General features: G+C 39.8%; 1 protein-coding gene across 1 annotated transcript; it reads left to right on the top strand.

The window, feature by feature from the left end:
- The first annotated feature begins 13,478 nt into the window (after nucleotides 1-13,478).
- On the top strand, nucleotides 13,479-14,516 carry LOC121385092 (paraneoplastic antigen Ma3-like). The gene has a single exon (XM_041515628.1). It carries the CDS (start codon nucleotides 13,479-13,481, stop codon nucleotides 14,514-14,516), a length of 1,038 nt encoding a protein of 345 aa, XP_041371562.1.
- The last annotated feature ends 211 nt before the right edge of the window (nucleotides 14,517-14,727 follow it).

The following is a 14,727-nucleotide window of genomic DNA, read 5'->3' on the forward strand; positions in this document are numbered from 1 at the left end:
ACAGTGGATTTTAATGCATTTATGGGTTGCTTAGACCGACTTTCGTCAAAATGGAACAATACCATGCGTGACATTATGGTCTAGCTAATATAATTGAAATTCAGAAAATAATGTCGAAAATATCGTCTGACCCTTAAATTCTTTTGAGTAGTAGATCAGGAAATCAAAATTCCAACCATGGGCAGATTTGGAGTCGTGGGAAAATTTGCAGGGGCGACAACACGTTGTCCTCACGCATTTGAACCATACTATATCCTGTTTTCTTAACATTTCAAACACTGTCTTCTCTGTCCCTTGCTCTACGAAATCAACTTCAGAAAACACGTACCCACCCTGGACAGACCTCTGGACTTAAACAGTTACCTGAGTATATTGTGACCACACCTACCAGATTAATGAAGTACATGACATCCATGTTCACGATTTGGTTTCACCATGGGCCAAGGAAGTTTCCTATCAAATTTCCTAGGGGTGACTGTTGCGGCCAGTTTTACTATTGCAATAGTATTGCGATAGTTAAACTACTATTGTGATAGTATTGCAATAGTGATAGTACCATTGAAATAGTATTGCAATAGTATTGTAAATTCTTAAATCGCTTGATAACAGTAATATAATTAGATATTTCGCAAAACTATTTACTGTATGTAGGTGTGTGTGCGTGTGTGTTTTGTGTGTGTGTGTGTGTGTGTGCGTGTGTGTGTGTACGTCCGTCTGTGCGTATGTTTGTGTTTGAGTGCATGTCTGTGTTTGTAATTAGTTATTTATAATTATGTCACAAGGTAGTGAAATCATATTTAATAATTTTTTATATAAAGTTCCCACATTGTTGTTGCTATACTTTATTTTCTATGAGGGGCGTGACGGAGCCCAATGGTAAAGCGTTCGCTTGATGCGCGGTCGGTCTAGGATCGATCCCCGTCGGTGGTCCCATTAGGCTGTTTCTCGTTCCAGCCAGTGCTCCACAACTGGTGTAACAAAGGCCGTGATATTTGCTATCCTGTCTGTGGGATGGTGCATATAAAAGATCCTTTGCTGCTAATCGCAAAGAGTAGTCGATGAAGTGGTGACAGGGGGTTTCCTTTCTCAATATCTGTGTGGTCCTTAACCATATGTCTGACGCCATATAACCGTAAATAAAATGTGTTGAGTGTGTCGTTAAATAAAACATTTCCTTCCTTATTTTCTATGGTGTCCGATGTTTTTCCAGAAAGATCAACTTATTATTAGACTATTTATGATTTCGAAGGTTTCTGCAGAAAAAAAAAACAATTATGGTTTCCAATGTTTGTATAGAAAAATTAACTTGACCACGTGTTTTGATTTTAATTGCGATTAGTGTGCAATGACAATATTGCCGGCTGTCGAAAACACTATCTGAGGGCACCGACGTAGCAGGGACAAAGGTACTTGTTTGCAATGATGGATAACGATGAATATCTTTATTTTCACTCCACAAGATCAAAGGATTTCACTATGCATACTATCGAAACTATCGATAGTGGAGCAAACAATTGCGATAGTTATCGATAGTTGAATTAACTATCGATGCACTGCTATCGAGACACTGACTATTGCAATATATCGATAGTTCGATGTATTGTTACACCACTAAAATGTCCGGATCCTACTCAGAGCGAGCTGTCTAAAGCCCCAGTCACATATATACGATTTTTGCCCCGAATGGCCACGACTTGAAAAATCGAAATTCAGCCTGATTCCTGTTTATTAAGTTTACTTCAGTAGCAAAAAAGTTTAGTCTGTTATTAATAATGGCAGTAAACAGTTTACCAACACAACTGATTAAGAGTTCTAGCTCTATAGTTGCCGGGATCCTGTGAGTTACCTTTATTTTTATACATTGGTTTAATTATCTCCACTGTTGAGCTGTCTGGTATGATATCCGTTTCTAATATAATATTAAACAACTTAAAATAGACGTGGATTAACAGGGGAGAAGTTGTTTTAGATATTCGTTAAGTATTCCATCAGCACCTGGAGCTTTGTTATTTTTTAACTTTAGGATTGTTTCAGATATTTCACTTTCAGTTATAACATCATTAAGAATGTTGTGAAACAAGAGATTTTCACACTATTCGTTTATGTTTATATCAGCCGTTGCATCATTGACCCGGAACTCGGTTCAAGACATCTTGCCTATCCTGTCATGCGCACTGTTATACGTGCTTGCAAAGTGTGATGCTCCTGCACGAATTGATAAGGAAGCTATGCCCCGGACAAGGGATCACGTTACAGCGCAGTAAACGTGAGAAATAGGTCTTAATTATCGAGTATTAGTATGCGATACATCTCCATCCCATGTTGGTCCTATATGTATCGATGTCTATGATATAGTCCGGACCAAAAAAATAACAATATGAAGAAGAATAATGCCATACTATAAGGTGTGTGTGTGTGTGTGTGTGTGTGTGTGTGTGTGTGTGTGTGTGTGTGTGTCAGGGCCGTAGCTAGGATGTTTTGTGGTGGGAGGCAGATAAATTCTTGGCCTGGAAAAGGGTTCATGGCATGATCCAGGAAATGTTGATATCTAATGGCTCTCAGATATCATTTTGCAGCCATTTCAGGGAGGTTGCATACTTAACACGTCAATCTCAATAACCAGTAAATAGTTATATGGTTTCTTTGAAGCACAACGTTCTGTATTTTTAGCCATGATCGAGTTGGTTATTTGGTTGTAAATTCCTCTGTTGTCTGCGTTCGTGATTGATTTAACGAACGTATTATTATATACAATTATTTCATAACTAGATAAATTAAACCTGTATACAGGTCAGACACAAGCCAATTCATGATCAGTTAATAGTCTGAAACTCCTCAAACGGTTAAGAAGAGAATTATTCTTTAAGTTTCTATAATTTTTCCGGATTTTGTTTTCGGGGAGGGGAGCGCAACTGCCCCCTTGCCCCCCACTGTGTGTGTGTGTGTGTGTGTGTGTGTGTGTGTGTGTGTGTGTGTGTGTGTGTTTGTGTGTGTGTGTGATTAAGCCGAAAATATGGCGTTGAAAGGACCAAAAGTCATTAGTGCCTGAACATTGAGTCCGTTCATGCACAGATGACGTCCTTTGTAGCCACCGGAAGCGAAGCCATTTGAAACTATTTACACGACCTGCTTTGGTAATCTTAGCGCCAGTTTTAAGAATCGATTTTATTTTTTAAATACGTCAGTAAACAATTCGAATGCGGTTTTTGACAGGTGGAACAAAAACTGATCTGACTTGCAAACAGCTTAAGCTTTTAGTCCATTTAAAATAGCCGAAAATGGTTTAATCGACCTTAGTGTATTTTCGACTGTTGCCGAAAGTCGTGTGAAATACTACTTTCGACTAATTATGATCTGTTTCGGGTTAGCTTACGGTTAAAGCTTCCAATTTATGTTTTTGTATGTATCTTTAGGAAATACCAGTAATTTCATTTTTATTTTATTTCATATCGTTTTTTATATATCCACTGACGGTTCGAGCACGCTCTACTCGATGTATTAGTCAGCTGTCTGGCTTGTCTGTCTAGGGCAGATGTTAATGGTTAGTGGTTAACGACAAACACGTCTCAAGTAGTCGTCTTATACGATTCATTCATTTATTCATTCGTCCATTCAGTGGGGTTTTTTCCCTGGTATACAAGAACCCTTAATACAGGCAATACTGAGCAAACGCCACAGCTGATTGGGCTATTTGTCCAGGACAGTGGGTTAATGGTTAGCTGTTAAAGGTTAGTCGGGCAGGAGCAGGTCTAGAATAACCACTAACCATCCGCTGGTATTAAACCTGGGACAAGGACTTTAACACAGACTTTAGAATACATGTAGCCACTTACCATCCGCCGGTATTAAACCTGGGACTAGGACTTTAACACACACATTGGAATACATGTTGCCATTTACCATCCGCCGGTATCAAACCTGGAACAAGGACTTTAACACAGGCATTAGAATACATGTAGCCACTTACCATCCGCCGGTATTAAACCTGGGACAAGGACTTTAACACAGACATTAGAATACATGTAACCACTTACCATCAGCCGGTATTAAACTAATACCACGGACTTTAACACATGCATTAGAATACATGTAGCCACTTACCATCCGCCGGTATTAAACCTGGGACAAGGACTTTAACACACACATTAGAATACATGTAGCCACTTACCATCCACCGGTATTAAACTAATACCAGGGACTTTAACACATGCATTAGAATACATGTAGCCACTTACCATCCGCCGGTATTAAACCTGGGACAAGGACTTTAACACACACATTAGAATACATGTAGCCACTTACCATCCACTGGTATTAAACTAATACCAGGGACTTTCAACACATGCATTAGAATACATGTAGCCACTTACCATCCGTCGGTGTTAAACCTGGGACACGGACTTTAACACAGGCATTAGAATACATGTAGCCACTTACCATCCGCCGGTATTAAACCTGGGACAAGGACTTTAACAGACATTAGAATACATGTAGCCACATACCATCCGCCGGTATTAAACCTGGGACTAAGACTTTAACACAGGCATTAGAATACATGTAGCCACTTACCATCCACCGGTATTAAACCTGGGACAAGGACTTTAACACAGACATTACAATACATGTAGCCACTTACCATCCACCGGTGTTAAACCTGGGACTAGGACTTTAACACATGCATTAGAATACATGTAGCCACTTACCATCCGCCGGTATTAAACCTGGGACAAGGACTTTAACACAGGCATTAGAATACATGTAGCCACTTACCATCCACCGGTATTAAACCTGGGACACGGACTTTAACACAGGCATTAGAATACATGTAGCCACTTACCATCCGCCGGTATTAAACCTGGGACAAGGACTTTAACACAGACATTAGAATACATGTAGCCACATACCATCCGCCGGTATTAAACCTGGGACTAAGACTTTAACACAGGCATTAGAATGCATGTAGCCACTTACCATCCACCGGTATTAAACCTGGGACTAGGACTTTAACACATGCATTAGAATACATGTAGCCACTTACCATCCGCCGGTATTAAACCTGGGACAAGGACTTTAACACAGGCATTAGAATACATGTAGCCACTTACCATCCACCGGTATTAAACCTGGGACAAGGACTTTAACACATACATTAGAATACATGTAGCCACTTACCATCCGCCGGTATTAAACCTGGGACAAGGACTTTAACACACACATTAGAATACATGTAGCCACTTACCATCCACCGGTATTAAACTAATACCAGGGACTTTAACACATGCATTAGAATACATGTAGCCACTTACCATCCGCCGGTATTAAACCTGGGACAAGGACTTTAACACACACATTAGAATACATGTAGCCACTTACCATCCACCGGTATTAAACTAATACCAGGGACTTTTAACACATGCATTAGAATACATGTAGCCACTTACCATCCGCCGGTGTTAAACCTGGGACACGGACTTTAACACAGGCATTAGAATACATGTAGCCACTTACCATCCGCCGGTATTAAACCTGCGACAAGGACTTTAACACAGACATTAGAATACATGTAACCACTTACCATCAGCCGGTATTAAACTAATACCACGGACTTTAACACATGCATTAGAATACATGTAGCCACTTACCATCCGCCGGTATTAAACCTGGGACAAGGACTTTAACACACACATTAGAATACATGTAGCCACTTACCATCCACCGGTATTAAACTAATACCAGGGACTTTAACACATGCATTAGAATACATGTAGCCACTTACCATCCGCCGGTATTAAACCTGGGACAAGGACTTTAACACACACATTAGAATACATGTAGCCACTTACCATCCACTGGTATTAAACTAATACCAGGGACTTTCAACACATGCATTAGAATACATGAAGCCACTTACCATCCGCCGGTGTTAAACCTGGGACACGGACTTTAACACAGGCATTAGAATACATGTAGCCACTTACCATCCGCCGGTATTAAACCTGGGACAAGGACTTTAACAGACATTAGAATACATGTAGCCACATACCATCCGCCGGTATTAAACCTGGGACTAAGACTTTAACACAGGCATTAGAATACATGTAGCCACTTACCATCCACCGGTATTAAACCTGGGACAAGGACTTTAACACAGACATTAGAATACATGTAGCCACTTACCATCCACCGGTGTTAAACCTGGGACTAGGACTTTAACACATGCATTAGAATACATGTAGCCACTTACCATCCGCCGGTATTAAACCTGGGACAACGACTTTAACACAGGCATTAGAATACATGTAGCCACTTACCATCTACCGGTATTAAACTAATACCAGGGACTTTAACACATGCATTAGAATACATGTAGCCACTTACCATCCGCCGGTATTAAACCTGGGACAAGGACTTTAACACACACATTAGAATACATGTAGCCACTTACCATCCACCGGTATTAAACTAATACCAGGGACTTTTAACACATGCATTAGAATACATGTAGCCACTTACCATCCGCCGGTGTTAAACCTGGGACACGGACTTTAACACAGGCATTAGAATACATGTAGCCACTTACCATCCGCCGGTATTAAACCTGGGACAAGGACTTTAACACAGACATTAGAATACATGTAACCACTTACCATCAGCCGGTATTAAACTAATACCACGGACTTTAACACATGCATTAGAATACATGTAGCCACTTACCATCCGCCGGTATTAAACCTGGGACAAGGACTTTAACACACACATTAGAATACATGTAGCCACTTACCATCCACCGGTATTAAACTAATACCAGGGACTTTAACACATGCATTAGAATACATGTAGCCACTTACCATCCGCCGGTATTAAACCTGGGACAAGGACTTTAACACACACATTAGAATACATGTAGCCACTTACCATCCACTGGTATTAAACTAATACCAGGGACTTTCAACACATGCATTAGAATACATGTAGCCACTTACCATCCGCCGGTGTTAAACCTGGGACACGGACTTTAACACAGGCATTAGAATACATGTAGCCACTTACCATCCGCCGGTATTAAACCTGGGACAAGGACTTTAACAGACATTAGAATACATGTAGCCACATACCATCCGCCGGTATTAAACCTGGGACTAAGACTTTAACACAGGCATTAGAATACATGTAGCCACTTACCATCCACCGGTATTAAACCTGGGACAAGGACTTTAACACAGACATTAGAATACATGTAGCCACTTACCATCCACCGGTGTTAAACCTGGGACTAGGACTTTAACACATGCATTAGAATACATGCAGCCACTTACCATCCGCCGGTATTAAACCTGGGACAAGGACTTTAACACAGGCATTAGAATACATGTAGCCACTTACCATCCACCGGTATTAAACCTGGGACACGGACTTTAACACAGGCATTAGAATACATGTAGCCACTTACCATCCGCCGGTATTAAACCTGGGACAAGGACTTTAACACAGACATTAGAATACATGTAGCCACATACCATCCGCCGGTATTAAACCTGGGACTAAGACTTTAACACAGGCATTAGAATGCATGTAGCCACTTACCATCCACCGGTATTAAACCTGGGACAAGGACTTTAACACATACATTAGAATACATGTAGCCACTTACCATCCGCCGGTATTAAACCTGGGACAAGGACTTTAACACACACATTAGAATACATGTAGCCACTTACCATCCACCGGTATTAAACTAATACCAGGGACTTTAACACATGCATTAGAATACATGTAGCCACTTACCATCCGCCGGTATTAAACCTGGGACAAGGACTTTAACACACACATTAGAATACATGTAGCCACTTACCATCCACCGGTATTAAACTAATACCAGGGACTTTTAACACATGCATTAGAATACATGTAGCCACTTACCATCCGCCGGTGTTAAACCTGGGACACGGACTTTAACACAGGCATTAGAATACATGTAGCCACTTACCATCCGCCGGTATTAAACCTGGGACAAGGACTTTAACACAGACATTAGAATACATGTAGCCACATACCATCCGCCGGTATTAAACCTGGGACTAAGACTTTAACACAGGCATTAGAATGCATGTAGCCACTTACCATCCACCGGTATTAAACCTGGGACAAGGACTTTAACACAGACATTAGAATACATGTAGCCACTTACCATCCGCCGGTATTAAACCTGGGACTAGGACTTTAACACGGGCATTAGAATACATGTAGCCACTTACCATCCACTGGTATTAAACCTGGGACAAGGACTTTAACACAGACATGTTGCCATTTATCATCCGTCGGTATTAAACTTGGCTGATCCATTTTAAGGATCTCATTAGAACCGCTTGATGAGCGATCGGTCTGGGATCGACCTCCTATAGGAGGGCCCATTGGGATATTTCTCATTCTAGCCAGTGCACCATGACTGGTATATCAAAGGCCGTGGTATGTGCTATCCTGTCTGGCATGGTGCATATAAACGAGTCCATGCTACTAATGAAAAAATTTAGAAGGTTCTCTAATACTATATATCAAAACTGACCAAATGTTTGGCATCCAATATATCAATGTGCTCTAGTGGTGTCGTTAAACAAAGCAAACTTTAGAAGCCACTTACCATCCGCCCATATTACACTAAGATCACGTACTGTAACGCAGACATTAGAATAGCCACTTGCCATCCGACCATATCAAACTAGGACCAGGGACCTTAACACAGACATTAGAATACATGTAGCCACTTACCATCCGCCAGTATTAAACCTGGGACAAGTACTATAACACAGACATTAGAATAGCCACTTACCATCCGCCCATATTAAACTAGGACCAAGAACTATAACACAGACATTAGAATAGCCACTTACCATCCGCCCATATTCAACTAAGATCAAGTACTATAACACAGACATTAGAATAGCCATTTACCATCCGCCCATATTAAACTAGGACCAAGAACTATAACACAGGCATTAGAATAGCCACTTACCATCCGCCCATATTAAACTAAGATCACGTACTGTAACGCAGACATTAGAATAGCCACTTACCATCCGACCATATTAAACTAGGACCAGGGACCTTAACACAGACATTAGAATACATGTAGCCACTTACCATCCGCCAGTATTAAACCTGGGACAAGGACTTTAACACAGGCATTAGAATAGCCACTTGCCATCCGCCCATATTCAACTAAGATCAAGTACTATAACACAGACATTAGAATAGCCACTTACCATCCGCCCATATTAAACTAGGACCAAGGACTTTAACACAGCCATTAGAATAGCCACTTACCATCCGCCCATATTAAACTAGGACCAAGAACTTTAACATAGACATTAGAATAGCCACTTACCATCCGCCCATATTAAACTAAGATCAAGTACTATAACACAGACATTAGAATTGCCACTTACCATCCGCCCATATTAAACTAGGACCAAGGACTTTAACACAGGCATTAGAATAGCCACTTACCATCCGCCAATATTAAACAAAGATCAAATACTATAACACAGACATTAGAATAGCCACTTAAAAAAAAATATATATATATATCTCCATCATACCTACACATATCGCAGTGCACCTGTAATATACTGATACATATAAAATACATAGCGATATGTAACAATACAACTTACAAAGGCAAATTAATAAATAACAAAAAAAGAAGAAAAATAATACCTCGAAAAAACATTAGGTTCTATCCATTTTTCTAGGTTAAAAATAGTTCACTTATTTTTATTATAAGATAGGCCCAGTTTTATTACAGAATAAGAACCTATTGCTAATAGAGAATAGGTCGTTCTTTAAATTAGAAAGGGGTACTTCTTACAAACTAGATCGTTAATTACAAATTTGGCCCGAACATAGTAACTAGATGCTTCCCATTGTCGTAAATGAGCAGCTTAACCCAGTTTCTTTTCGATTTACTTTAAGGGTGGGGTGGGTGGTGTTCTACAACTAGGCTAGGTCCGGCCCCATGTTGAATGAAACACTGCGTATAACAGTTTTACCACATGTTAGTATTGTCGTCTATGGAATATGCACTATAGTCTGTCCCATCCTCCTACACAAATGATGTGGTTTTGTAAATAATTTCAGTTTGGTTTGACGTAAGAAGAAAAGTAGAAGTGTGCTGAAATAATAATAATCTAAAATATAAAAATTAATTTCTGTGCAATTTAGAAAACAATCGGCTCAGAAATAAATAATTTGTAGTAAATTCCATAGATTTACGAACTATGAAGCTGGACCATCGCTTGGCTGGGTTGGTGATACGAAAGTGTGTCTTTTTATCCATTGTCAGTATTGTATTTTGTTGGGTGCCCAGCTATGTTGATATCAGGGGTAATGAAAAGTCAGATTCAGCTGCCAAGTCTGCTTTGGATTTGCTTCATACCAGGGTTGGTGTGCCTTATACTGATTTTAAACAAAGTATCAACCAATTTATCTTTTCGACTTGCAAAATGATTGCGGCGGTGTGTTTGCGAACAAGCTTCATGCCATCAAGCCCGTTTTGGGAGAGTGGCAGCCTCCTAGAGGCAGTGCAAGAATGATGAAATAGTCTTGTGTCGTGCTCGCATCGGTCATACTTACTTGACCCATTCATTTATCTTGAAGAAAGATCATCCACCTCAATGTGACCACTATCAATGTACTCTGACGGTGCATCACATTTTGGTGGAATGATATCATCTGAAAGAAACTCGAAAAGATGTATTTGGTCAAAGAACTGTGATGGAATCCTTTCGATTCCATCCAGAAGTTTTATTACAATTTTACGTGATACTGACTTTTATTCAAAATTTTAGATAAATTTTAAGTTTTGATTTAATATATTTTTGAATTTTTATTTTGATGTTTGTTTGCATTTACCATAGTTTGACACCCAATAGACGATATATTTTTCGTGCTGGGGTGTCGTTAAACATTCATTCATTCATTCATTCATTAAATTCCATCGAATTTAAAAGCGTTCCCTGTGAGAAGGAATGTAGGTAGATCATTTTCTGGTCGCAGAATTGTTTTGTTCCCGTGTGCCGTATGTACGTTCGACTACGACCAGTTAGATAAAGACGATAACGGAGTTTACCAATATTAACCTCAATTTTCTCTTTAACCCGAGCGTGTCGATCCGCAAGACACTGGTGCAAGATAACAACAGCGAAGTGGATTTCTGTGTCTGGTAATGTGTCTTTGCAAAGTGCTTCCGGTCTTGCGCATATTTTTACAGAATCGGTGAATTGGCGTATTCACTTCCTGTTTCGTGTCAGTGAGTACACATGATTGTCATTATTTACGAGATAAGCTTCAGATCATACGGACTGCTTTAACAAACTGAACGTACACGTCTACAGTTGATAGTTTGAACCAAATCAAGTAGAACCGCTAAATACAGTAACGTTCCAGTCAGATTCCGTTAACATGCAACTTGGTATTTAGTAGGTTATCATTGATTAGCCTGTTTAAAATCTGACTCGGTACTAGGCAAATCCATAAGAGAATTACACAGGCGTACGGGCTACCATTTGTGTTGGGGGTCGGGGGCAGGCTGGTTTTTGCCCGAATTAAACGACAATGCCCGAATCTGGATAACAACATGTTTGTCATATTAGCATTACTTTAAAACGGCTATATAGGTTTTCAAACGAAGCATTACGCATTGTTTACATGGATTACAAATAATTTTCGTGTAGAAATACATGATGAGAAGGCTTTAGGTAGCACAGTGGCAAAGCGTTCGCTTGATGCGTGCTTGGTCTAGGATTGATCCCCGTCGCTGGGCCCATTGGAATGCTTCTCGTTCTAGTAAGTACACCACAACTGGTATCAAATGCCGTGGTATGTGCTATCCTGACTATGGGATGGTGTATGTAAAATATCCGTTGCTACTAATGGAAACATGTAGCGGGTTTCCTCTCTAACACTATATGCCAGATCACCAAATGTTTGACATCCAATAGCCGATGATAAATTAATCAATGTGCTCTAGTGGTGTTGTTTAACAAAACGAACTTCTTTTTCTGTCGTGCGCGGAAACAATATATAAGAAGAACTGCCAGGTTACTGAAGGTTAGAATGGCAAACGCTTCGAGGCTCAGCCGAGCGGCATTAAAGCCAATATCTTAAGATAGTAACCGGTTATTTTAGTTATTCTGCAATCCATATAAAATGAAAAATTTATTAAACGAACAGTTTTATATTACAACTTTACCATTTTATATTACAACTTTACCGTTTTATATTACAACTTTACCGTTTTATATTACAACTTTACCGTTTTCCAGATAAGTATGTGCACATGTGTAAAGGTGTTGAATGCCTACCAAAACAAAAAATTTTTGTTTGTAATTTTTGTTTTTAATTATTTCTTTTAATTTGTGGTTTGTTCCTGATTTTTTTTTTGGCCTTCTTCTTCATCCTTACTTGGTGTAATATTTGTTATTGTGTTTTATTCCTGATTTTTTTTTTTCCTTCATTTTTTTTTTTTTTTTTTTTTTTTTTCCCCATTTTGATGTGATGACATACTATTTAATTTAGCATTCTGTGATCTTCATCCTTGCTGTGGGTTATTTGAATGTTAGTTTAGTGTCATTTTATATGACAAAAAGCATCCTGTAGTATTGAATAGAAATTAAATTAGATAGGGACTCCATAACTGGAAATAATGTAATGCAATAATAGTTAGGAACTAAAATAGTTTAATTATAACTATATTATTGTTAGGTTGCACCTGATATTAATTTTAGTAATTGTTTTGCATTTAATACACATTGCATTGCACAATTCTAAATTTTGCTGAGTACTGTTTCTTTTCAGCTTTTCTTTCTTGACGCACATACATACATACACACTGATACACAGCAGCGCAGATGTGAATGTGTTATTTCAGGTGGTGTTAGTGACATCCTGGCCTTAGAGTTGTAGTTGCCCAAATATTTTGGGTGTTGTTTACTTTCAAGGTATTTAATCTGGGTGCTAGTTTTAAGGCGTTCTGTCTTATAGTAGTGCACCCAGGGTGTGTTGCCAGATTCAAGGTGTTTGACGTGTAAATATTTGATGTTTGTTTAATTGACCAAGAGGTGATCACCAGTGATACACCTTGTTCTTGTTTGGAATTGACACTTTCTTTATCAGAAAGTGGCACAGAGTGAATAGATACTCGCATAAATCCCTTGTTGTATGTATGCTGTATTTCTTGTATGTATTGTGATGTGTATTGATATTACCTAAATGTGATTTATTTGCTCATAAATTTTATATTGTTTGGATTGAATTTCAGCTCTGATACCTTTGCATTGTTCGAGGAAAAGAAAGCATTTTGTTTCTCTTGCAGGTGTCATTTATAACGTTACATTTCATTGATTTTCAGGATAGCACAATTTGGAGGTCTGTTTGAGGCCAGTGGTTTGGAAGATGATACATCTACTTCTGACCATATTACCATGGAAGAGGTTCCAACTTTGCTTTCCACTTTTAAGAAACTTGGAATCAAACCCAAGATGGATAGCCCCGAGGACTTCAAAGCTTGGGCTTTAGCTTATGCTGAATCGCTAGGAGGAACTGAACCGAAAGAACAGAAACCAGTTGTTAGTACGGTTGAGATTAGTCAACCACCCAGAATTTCTTTTTTCTCAGGTGACATTGGTGTCAAAGCAGAAAGTTCTTTTGATACTTGGGTCTATGAGATAGATTGTCTTAAGAGAGACAAGAAGCACTCTCCTGAGGTAATTACCCAGGCAGTCAGGCGGTCTCTTAAAGGCGATGCGGCTACGGTTGCAATGCGCCTAGGTTCTGATGCTAGCCTTAGTCAGTTGGTTCATAAACTACAAAGTATTTATGGGTCTGTTGATGAGGGTGAGGCACTTCTTGGCGAGTTTTACAGCGCTCGGCAACAAGATGGCGAAGATGTTTCGTCTTGGGGTTGTCGAGTAGAGGATTTGTTTTATAGAGCTTTCAAGAGCAACGCAGATCAGATGAATGCCAACCACATGCTGCGAACTAGATTTTGGGGTGGACTACAACAGTGGATCAAGGATTGTAGTGGCCATATCTTTGACAAGATCCAAGATTTTGACAGACTGAGAGTGGAGCTGCGCCGAGTTGAACAGAACCATATGGTTTCGGTTTTCATCAGGACGAAGCAACCCACCAAGAAGCCTGTTCCGGTCAAGAGGAGTTTGCTCGCTCCACCTCCACCACCGTCCGAAATGGAGGGTATCAAGAAACTTGAGGCCATGATGTACCAACTTTCTTCAAGATTCGACAAGTTAGAGACTCAGTTACATGACAGGCCAACCAGAGGTCCCACACCTGATAGACAGCCACCCACCACACCTTCGACTTATAAGGGTGTAAGAACCCATGCACAGTCTTCTTCAGGCAGAACTCCACAACGTCGAAAGGAGATACAGTGTTGGAAATGTGGACAAGTTGGACACATAGCCATAGGTTGCAGAAATGAGCCTCTGGATTTAAACTGAAGACCACTTTTGTTGGGGAGCAAACAAAAGTTGGCGCAGGCAAATGCTCCAAGGTTTTCTCTTCCATTCCAGAGGGTCTCATTGGTGAAGCGAATGAGGTTTCCGTTGTTGTTGGTGGTAATTTGTGTACAGCTTTGTTGGACACAAGTTCCACTGTTTCAACAGTCAGCAAAACCTTTTATTCCGATTATCTCAAGGAAGCAGATATTCA

The sequence above is a fragment of the Gigantopelta aegis genome, chromosome 11 (assembly GCF_016097555.1).
Source record: "Gigantopelta aegis isolate Gae_Host chromosome 11, Gae_host_genome, whole genome shotgun sequence".
NCBI classification, from domain to species: domain Eukaryota; kingdom Metazoa; phylum Mollusca; class Gastropoda; order Neomphalida; family Peltospiridae; genus Gigantopelta; species Gigantopelta aegis.

Excerpts from the sequence above, each read along its gene's own strand:
- LOC121385092 (XM_041515628.1), top strand. The coding sequence starts at position 13,479 with ATGGAAGAGGTTCCAACTTTGCTTTCCACTTTTAAGAAACTTGGAATC.